General features: G+C 44.8%; 1 protein-coding gene across 2 annotated transcripts in view; it reads left to right on the top strand.

Annotated features, from left to right (window-relative positions):
- Positions 1–9,902, top strand: part of Arfgef2 (ADP ribosylation factor guanine nucleotide exchange factor 2) — a 100,183-nt gene that overhangs the window by 7,060 nt on the left and 83,221 nt on the right. For both annotated transcript variants that reach the window (XM_004636112.2, XM_023720685.1), the window contains exons 2-3: positions 8,622–8,652; positions 9,482–9,605. In XM_004636112.2, the coding sequence (XP_004636169.1) occupies positions 8,622–8,652; positions 9,482–9,605 (155 nt within the window). The remainder of the gene's footprint in view (positions 1–8,621; positions 8,653–9,481; positions 9,606–9,902) is intronic.

Below are 9,902 nucleotides of genomic sequence, written 5' to 3'. Positions count from 1 at the left end.
CTTATTGATAGTCCTGTGGACTTGGGCTAATACTTTAGCTTTGAACCTCAGTTTCCTGAAATTGTAAATGCAGGGCTGCTTGTGTAGGGCTATTATCAAGGTTAAGTGAGCTAATGCAGTGAGTGACTGGCGCAGACCTGGTAGCTAGCAGTGGCCTCGTAGAATTGAGAGGCCTTTGTGTTCCTGAACTTAAGGGAGAAGGAAGTGAATGTGCATCCTCTATGCCTCCTCTCTTAGTTGGTTTATGGAAAAGTGTTAGACATTTCCACAGGGATGAAGCAAGTGGTTGGATAGATTTAGAGCTCTGTCCTGTGCTTGTAAATCTCGGGAGACTTTTGAAAGCAGTGCTAGGGAAAACAGCAAGCCTGTTCTTTATGGAAAAGAGCGAACTTGTGAAAATGTATACTTAATCAGCAAGAACATGGAGTCTTCTATATAAATAGTGCAGATCTGTGTTTAGTTCTTACCATTTTCTCTAGGCTTAAGGGACTGGCCAGGAAATTACTTGACTTTCTTTCCAGCAAAGTTATCTTAGAAAATAGTATTATATTTGCTGATTCATTACTGGAATCTTCCTGTAAGTGGCTTGTTTTGGTTTATGATACGGGTTGTAGATAAGCCTTTTAGCTTGATGTTTTATTAGGTTTTATATTTTGTGGGGTGACCAGCCTTCTTATGCTAGGATGTAAACTTTTAAAACATTTTCTCCAGTCTTAAGGAGTGGTCAATGTGTTTTGTTGTTTTGTATATACTAGTCCTTTTGTCTGTTGACTAACCCAGGCTGACCCTAGTCCAGAAGCTATTTAGAGTGTCATATCTGAAATCATGGGGGGGGGTGGATAGGAAGAATCTATTCTGATAGAATTTGCAGTGTAAGGGGGAGATGGGCATTGTTTAAATGCTCATACCATCTGGGTCAGATCAGGGGTAGCTCCTGAAGGCAGGAGCCAAGTCCTCATGGACATTGAAGGAGGTTTGAGTCTGAATGATGGAGGACGGTAATTAGGTTGACCTGGCATGATGATGCACCCCTGCAGAGCCGGTGCTTTGGAAGGCTGAGGCAGGAGGATTGCAAATTTGAGCTAGCAACTGAGAGGCTATTTTTAAAAAGAATTTTTTTTAAAGGATTGGGGCCCAGCTATGGTGGCACACACCTGTAAACACAGCACTTGGGAGGCTGAGGTAGGATCCCCATGAGTTTGAGACCAGACTAGGGTACAGAGTGAGACACTGTCTCAAAAAAAATGATAAAGGACTAGGGATATAGCACAGGCCTTATGTTCAATCCCCAGTGTCACCAGAAGAGAAAATAAAAGGTAAGGCTGTTTCTGCAGAGAAAACAGATTTTGGAGGAAACTGAAAGAGACCGCATGAGGTTAGAAGATGGAATGTGAGGGATGAATGAGTGTATTTAGGGATGAGATGAAAAGGAAGGCCAAGGCCCCACCCTGTGAGCCCTGGAGGTCATAGTAAGGACTGATGTTTTTGTTGAGAATCAGTGGGATGACAGTGAAGAGTTTTAAGCAGGAAGGAAGATGATAGGATGGCCAGGGTTGTGTTCTAGAAGTCTCTTGGGCCACTGTGATCAGAACATCTAGGAAGAACAGGATCACTGGGGAGCAGTAAAAAGGCACTAACCATTATGCAGATGAGAGTTCTTGGCCTAGAACAGACAAGAACAAAGTGAATGGACTCCGGATTTGGTTAGGAAGTAAAGCTAAGAAAACCCAGTAAAGATGAGGTAACACTGAGAAATGGAGGACTCTGAAGCTGACTCAGGGTCTTGCTCACACACTGGATGGATGGTGCTGCTGCTTTTTAAGATGGAGGGAGAGGGTCGGGGATGTTGGTCTGAGTTGGGGCTTGGAGCCACCTTTGAGCGTCCAGATGGACACATGACTGGAAGTGACTTGATCTATAAACCTGAAGACCCTGTAAGCAAGTATGCAGAGAGCAAGAGGCAGGTTGGGGGCCCTGGGCCTGAGGACTTCCAGCCTTTCCCAGCTGAGCAGAGGAGGCCAAGTCTGCAGAAGGCAGTGAGGAGAAGGGACAGTGAGCAGCGGATGCAGGAGAAATTGTATGATTATGAAGCCATAAGTAGAGTAAGTTTGAAGAAGTGAAAGGTCAGAAGGTCAAGTGCTGCAGGGAAGTCAAGTCAGATGAAGACTGGGAAAGTCCTCATCATACATAGAGACATGCAGGTCATGGTGGCTGTCACCTGAGCCATTCTCTTGGCTTGGGGCAGGTGAAAGCAGACCTGAGTTAAGGTGGGAGTGGGAGGTGAGGAAATATGCAGTGAACACAAACGCCTCTTGCCCGAGCTTTGGCTGTACTGCAGAGAAGGGGAGGGAGATGTGGCTCATGGAAGATTTTTGCTCTGCTTTGTTTGGTTTTAAAGGTAGAAAAGACTCGAACTTGTTTAAATGTCACTGGGAAAGGAGCCAAGTGAGAGAGAAGTTAAATAGTGCAGAAAAGAAAAAACAATTTATTTATTTGCTGAACAAATTTTGAGTGCCTGTTACTGTGTGCTGAAGAGTGGTGGGGTTTGGGAATGCAGCGGTGAGCCTAGCAGAGACTGTTGTCATAGAATTGATATTTTGCAAAAGACAGAAGATACATGATCTAATACATAGTATGTCAAGGGTGATAAATATTCTTTTTTTTTTTTTTTGTGGAGCCAGGCATTGAACTCAGGCCCTTGTGCTTGCCAGGCAAGCACTTACTGTATTGAGCTAACTCCCTGGCATGGGTGATAAATATTATGAGGAAAGATTAGAAAAATGAATCAGTAAAATGAAGTAAAGGTGTTAAAAGAGATATAGGGAGACAAGAAGGGCAGGGTGGCTACTTTCATTGGTGAGGGCGCCTCTCTGAGCTGGCAGGTGACATCTGAGTCCTGAATTACAGGGAGTGAGCCTGGGGGCCTAGGAAGAGGGAGGGCAGCCACACAGAAAGCTGTCAGATCACAAGGATGGCAGGGAGGGGCAGAGAGGTTTGGAGGCCCCATCAAGATTCAAAATTTACTCTGAGTCAGGAAGATGTTGAGAGTTTGGAGCAAATGAGTAATGCATTCAGATCTGTGCTTGGAGAGAATCCAATCCCTTTTGCTATGGTGTAGAGCAAAGCTGTGGAGCGGGTGGGAGGGGAAGGGCTGACACCATGGGATTGTGAGGAAGCCACTGTGGTGGTGGCAGTGGTACGAGTGGTCAGATTCTGTGTAGTCTGGGGAGTGTGGAGCCCATTGAAGAGTGGGCAGGGGCGGGAGCCCACAGAGGATGGACTGGGGGCCAGGGCAGAAGGTGGGTGCAGAGCAGGTTGGTTTGAAGGTTTGCTAACAGGAAATGGGGGGAGTCTCCCTGTGTCAGCTTCCAATTGCTGAGTGATGTAGGAGGCTGCTTCCATCCGTTGTGCGTAAAGAGGAAAGTGACATAATGGTGCCAATTAGGAGAAGAGCTGGGCTATTAGAGGAGAGTAATGTGCAGCATTCAGTGTGGAGAACTGGAGAAGATGAGATTAACTGGCAGTATTTAGGCTCCTTCTGAGATCGGTGATTACAGCTTCACAGACCTTCCAACCTGTCTGTCACCAGCAACCTGCAAAGATGGTAGTATAATCTTAGTTTGTAATTTTGCCAGAAAGTAAGACCAAAGGTCAGTGGAAGTTGGGGCTATTGATCACCTGTCATTCTGTTAGCAGTCCTGCTAATGGTCTCCCTCCTGGGAAATATGAAAGAGGAAAGCTGACATGTTGGCTATGGCAAGGTCCTCCTGGGTCAGCTGGGAGGAAGGAGAGTGGGCAGAGGACAAGGAGCTAGACATGCTTCAGTTCCACATGGAGAGGAGCTTCAGAATGTGACACACAGGCTATCTTGGGGTAGAGAAGGTGATCAGAGGAGTTGAAGGAATCCAGGGTCGGCACTGGTGTAGATAGTAGGGAGGCCTGTGTTTGAAAGGTCACTGTGGGATTTGGGGCCTGTGGATGGGATTATTGGGAGTTGAGGGTGAGGCTGTTGGCTACTGTTTGGCTTACTTTGGGAGTAGAAGGGAGGAAGAGCTAATGCCACAGTTGCTAATGAATGGGGATGTGTGAGCCATTCATGAAGGTGTGGCAGTCCCCAGAAATGGTTTTCCGGGCAAACTGTGGCTTTCCTAATGCATCAGCCCCACCCCGTGCCAGTGGTCTCCCTCCCCTCCAGCCTGCTCACCTATTGCTGCTGATGCTCCATTGGCAGCTGGGAAGGCAGCTTCTGTTGGCATGTGGAGCAGTGGGGAGCGGCAGGTCTGCCCTACCAGATGCCCCTCTCCTCCTCAGTTGGGGAGCATGGCCCTGGAACAGACAGCCTCACTGTGGAGAGCCCTCCCATGTGGTTGGGGCAGGTAGCTTAACCTCTCTGTGCTTAGACTTCATCTGTGCACTAGTTGTGGGTGACATAGGTGGTTACTAGGTTTTTGCCACCTTTAGTTGCAGTGAGCACAGAATGAGCACCTGCTTCTGGTGATGAGTCCCTGAACAGCCACAGTGGTGGACACTGTTTTACTTTTTTTTTTCCCCCCTTGACTTGGCTTGGTTCCACAGATGGCACTGGAGTGTTTGACTTTTGCTTAAGATAAGACCCTGAGAACAGACACATATTGGCCACCTGTTGTGTGCAGCCACAACCCTAGTCATTATCTGACAAGACAGTTCAAGGGGTTGTCAAAAGAGTTATCTTTACCCAAGGTCCCCCTTTATAAACTCTGGAGCATGTGGACTGCTTTTTTTTTTTTTTTTTTTTTATGATTTAGAAAGGTTTAATAACCCAGCAGCCATCATTCAGCTACTAGATGTCCATACTGTACCTGAACCCAGCTCTAGTTGAATCTTGTACCTATTTTTTTTTCTTCCCACCCCACCAGGGTGTGCCAGGCTGTGGGGGCCCCCTGTCCCACACTTTTCTCTGATTCCTTTTAACCTCCATTTTTAGTGGGGAAAACAGTTGTATCAGCCAGTATACTCAGAACACAACTGTTAGGTGGGACCAAATGACCCTAGGACTACTCTTTGAACATTTCCAGCCTATAAAAATGTCTGTATAATTAGCTTCAAACTGATGCTTCTCTCTCTGAGGTCACTATCACTGGGTTATTAGCAGACATCTCCTGATTGGTTTCCCTGATTCTGTCCTAACCACTCCCCTCTTGACACTGTAGCCCCAAGAATGAACAGCCCACAGGTAGGTGGAACAGGCTGCCCCCTCCTGGCTACTTTCTCAGGCTTCCCCCCCCCCCCCTTAAAAAGGTGCTATGCCATCTGGATCCCTGCTGTGGCCAGTGGAGAGGATTTTCAAGATTTTTTTTTCTTCAACAAAAAAATCATTTAGAAAGTTCAGCAAGTCCTAATTCTTCGAACTATTTAAGGATAAATTTTAAAATCTAGAGAAAAATTTGTGATCATGGGATTTGCAGCCTTGGCTTTCTGGCAGTAGTGTGCAAAGAGGACTCCCCTCCTCAGTCACTGGGTCCTGCTGCCACTGCTGGTCACACCAACCCTCACTCCTGTTCAGAATCCGAGGTGCATTTTGCTGTGGTCAGAAAAGAGAGACCCCAGAGCTGAGATGTAAACTTACTTTCCCACCTGGAGGGAAGTCGGGGGTGGGAAAAATACCAGTTTTGAGCTATGCACAATTGCAGCACTTGTGGTTTTTACCAATTAGTAAAACCACATATTTATATTGTTCTGCATTTATAGTTTACAGATTAATTCTTTGACCTTATTTGAAAGTCATGGACCCAAGAGGTTAGAAACACAGAGGTTTGGAAATCTGATTTTCTGGGTTCAAGTCCCAGGTCTACCTAGTAACTTCCCTGGATCTTATTTCTTCATCTGAAAAATATATGGCAGTTTGCCCTCTAACTCTGGTTCTCTGGTTCCTTGGTGGTTCTTTGCTTTTTGGCTCTTTTAAGCTTCTACAGAACTTGGTATTTTGTCCTTGTAGTGTTGGTCATAGTCCTTGAAAACCACTTTATCTCCTGCAGTTAATTTATTGCAGCAAGTAAAACACTTTCTCCTGGGCTGTTCCCTGTCCCTTAAAACAGAAATTGAAAACTAGAAGCCTCAGAGCCAGGACAACCTGCAAATCAGTCTTATTTGAACCAGAATAGTTAAAAATTGCAGTTGCTTTGAATTATAGTCTGAACTATCACATAAACTCTGCATTTTGACTTCTGGAAAAAGTCAGAACAGTGGACCCCTCTGGCTCAGGGTCTGTAGAGGGGCCAGTACCAGTCAGCTGGAATGAGGAGCTGCCTTGCCTCTTGCCCTGTTGGGTGGGAAAGGGGTCCTCCTTGCCCCTGATACCGTAAACCTGCACTGGTTCTCCTTGAGGCTTCCTGCCTGGCTTGCACAGACCTTGGTGTAACTTCTGCATTTGGCTTTGTTACTTTTGGTGCTTTTTGGGGGACAGTAAGGAATCATCATGGCAATTGACTAATGGTTGGCACCAGTGGCATTCCAAAACAGAAATTGTTTTAGAGCTCAGAAGCCAGCATGGATGCCAAAGACAGTGTGGTTGCTTCAGGTGCATTTAACATTTAAACTGAGCTCTAGTTAGGTAATCATGACTAGAGACTAGAAGAAAACTTTAGATATGAACTAGGGCAGCAATGCCCCCTTCTGTGTCACAGAGTGGCAGGTGATTTTCTCACCCACGCAAAGCCTTAGTGTTATTGGTCTAGGTTTCTAGAAGCTGAAAGCTTTGCCACCAGCCTTGTTGAGTAGATGTCCTGGGCCACTCTCTCATCCTTGAGAGCCTCTGTTAGTGGAAGGTGGGGCTCCTTCCTTCGAGAATTCTTGTCTGTGACGGGCAGGTTCCATGCCATACAGCTCCTTTTAGCAGACCTATTGTGTCACAAACCTTGTGGTCGGTAAGCATAATGCTTGGTATTAGTCACCTTGACAGTTTTCTTCTGTTCTGTTCTGTTTTGTTGTTAAGGTGTATAGTAAAAAGGCATTAAAGACCAGCCAGAATGTTAGAAGGTACTGTGTATAGCAAGTCCAATTTTTTGGTTTCTCTTACCATCAAGTAAGAGAAAGTTCCATTAAAGATACCATTGTCCAAAAGGGGGAAACTAAGCCAGGCATTGTGTTGCACACCTGTAATCTTGGGAGGCTGAGGCAGGGGGATCATTGTGAGTTTGAGGCCAGCCTAGGTTACATTGTGAGACCCTGTCTCTCCCCCACCTCCCGCCAAAAAAATAAATAAATAAAAAGAAAGAAAGAAAAGAAACTAGTAACCTCCAGAGCCCTGTCCTGTCCTGGCCTATCCTGGATAATGTGTAAGAGACTAGCCTTCCAGAGGTCTTCTGAATGCTAAGGACTTGGAGCTGATTTGATAAAATATGGAGCCTGGGGGCCTAACATGTAGAAATACCTTATGCTGATAGATGTGGGGAGGTTCTATGTATTCAGACAAGGTGTTCTGTTTCTGTGGCATAAGACTTCATTCTCCTGAAAATAAGACTATCATCTCTGAGATTGTGATTTCTAGATAATGACACTATTTCTGTAACTTCAACTGTGTAAATATTGTAATCTCCAAAGCAAATAAAAAATTTAAAATTTATTTTAACTCACCAGAAGAATAGTTTAGCATAACAGTGAATTATTTAGTGCCACTGACCTATATATTTTAAAAAGGTGGGGGCCGGGGAGTTAACTCAGTAGAATAAGTGCTTGCCTGGCAAGCACAAGGGCCTGAGTTCAATCCCCGGTTCTGCAAAAAAATAAAAATAAAAAGGTACACTTTAATTTACTGTAGGTTATCATAGTCGTTAAAAAGTGTTCATTAAATTGTGTGCTTGTGATGGAAAGTGGGAAAAAGAATGAAAAAAAGCACCATCCTACTACTTTCAATATTTTGTTATGTTTGCTTCAATATTTTCCTGCATTTGCATCCGGTTTTCTGTGCATATTTTTGCACAGTTGAGCTGTCGCCTCTTGCAAGGATATTGTGTTAGGTGCCACTGACTTACTGCTGAGTAGGAAGTTAGGTAGAAAGAGCATGGCGGTCTGTAGAACCCAATGGCTGCATTCAAATTCTGGTTCCTCAGATCTTGATGTACACATGGCAGGCAAGTTGCCCACTCCTCTGCCTTGGCTGCATCATCAAAATCACTGGTTCTCATCAGAGAGTTTTGCCCAGAGGACTCTTGGCAGTGTCCAGAGATGTTTTTGGTAATGAGACCGCAGCAGCAGGAAGGTCACTGGCATCCAGAGGCGCAAGTGAGGGACGCTGCTAAACCTCCATACACAGGGAGAGCTTCAGAATAGATTTATCTGCCCCAGATGTCAGTAGGGCCTAGGTTGAAAAGCTCTGCTAGGTAAGATAGAAGTCGTAGTACCCACTCGTAGGATTGTTACGACCATTAAATGAATTCAAACATGATTAGAGCAATGCTTAGGACATACTAACTCTAGTACTATGTGTTAGCTGTTTTATACTGGTGGCGTTTTACTTCAAATCTAGATTCTAGTATTTAAAAATCTTGTAAACTTTTCTTTTTAATGCTTTTCAAATGCCTTATAGTAAAGTTTTCCACAAAATTTGCATCCTCCTAATAAACTTTTACTTCTTCCCCCAACAGATGAAATTAAAGCAGAACTAGAAAAGCAGAGGTAAGCGATAGAACTTTCTTCTTGATGAAATACAGCATGAAGGGCAGATAGTGCCCATTTCTCCCAACCCCACACTTTTTTTTCTGTCTTTCTTTGCAGTGCTGAGGATTAACTTGCGGACTCTACCATTGACCTACATCCCCAAAACACCCACCCTGTTTTCAAATTTTGACTCAGGTTCTTGATCAGTTGCCTAGATTGGGCTCAAACTTAACTATCCTTCCTGTCTCAGCATCCCAAGTAGCTTGTGTTGCATATATGTGCCACCACACTTGGTGTGGCCATTCCTTTCTGTGAATTCTGTACATTTTCTCCTCAGGAAAAGTACACAATCTCCCAGCACCATGTTGATACAGAATAGAACACAGCTGGTGTGTCTGAATTAATTCTGGGTTAATAGGTTACTGCCACAGTGCTTGCATACTTCGAGGAAAGGTTATTGAAGGTCACGTTAATGCCATTGTATCCTTTCTTGAGAGAAGAGGCAGAACCCTTGTCTCTTGGCTGGCATGCTTACTGATGCCAATCTTCATCATACTGAAAAGAATTAGTGGCATTTTAGAACTATAACTGTAGTGTGGCTGCTACTAGGATGCTGTAGATACAGATCACTAATCAGAGAGGCCTTGCTCTCTGCATGTGACCCTTTAATGGTTTCCTAAAGTTGTATTTGTTCAACCTTTAATTGGCCAGCCACAAGATATAGTTTGTAGGCACTTTTAATTAAATGGTTGCCAGTGTAATGGGAAATTAGAGTAAGATGCAGGGAAAGCAAACTTAAAAAGCAAAAGAAAACCTCTTTTCTGCCCTCTCTTGATTCCCCCTGTAGGCTGGGCACTGCAGCACCACCAAAGGCAAATTTCATTGAAGCTGACAAGTATTTCCTTCCATTCGAGCTTGCCTGCCAGTCCAAGTCCCCCCGTGTGGTCAGCACGTCCCTCGACTGCTTGCAGGTATGCAATTCTTCCAACATCAAGTTCAGACTTGATGGGATAAAGGAGTTCCCTTCAAGTGACAGGCACTCCTTATGCAGAGCCATGCTGGGCATGGTCCTGGGTCCTCAGCGTGCCCTTGGAGGTGGAGCAAGGAGCAGCTCAGCTTATTGTGGAGATCTCATGGGAGAGGAAGGAAGAGGGGTCTGAGCTCCTTAGCTAAAAATGAGAATTTGTTTCCCTAGACATATTTTGTTGTGTTCTCTGATGTCTGTTTTTCCAGCATCAATTGGAATATTTGATGCACATAAACGTATA

The sequence above is a fragment of the Octodon degus genome, unplaced genomic scaffold, assembly GCF_000260255.1.
Source record: "Octodon degus isolate 3935 unplaced genomic scaffold, OctDeg1.0 scaffold00077, whole genome shotgun sequence".
In the NCBI taxonomy this organism is placed as follows: domain Eukaryota; kingdom Metazoa; phylum Chordata; class Mammalia; order Rodentia; family Octodontidae; genus Octodon; species Octodon degus.
Note: the sequence above shows the minus strand (reverse complement) of the source record. Positions and strands in the feature narration are given on the sequence as shown.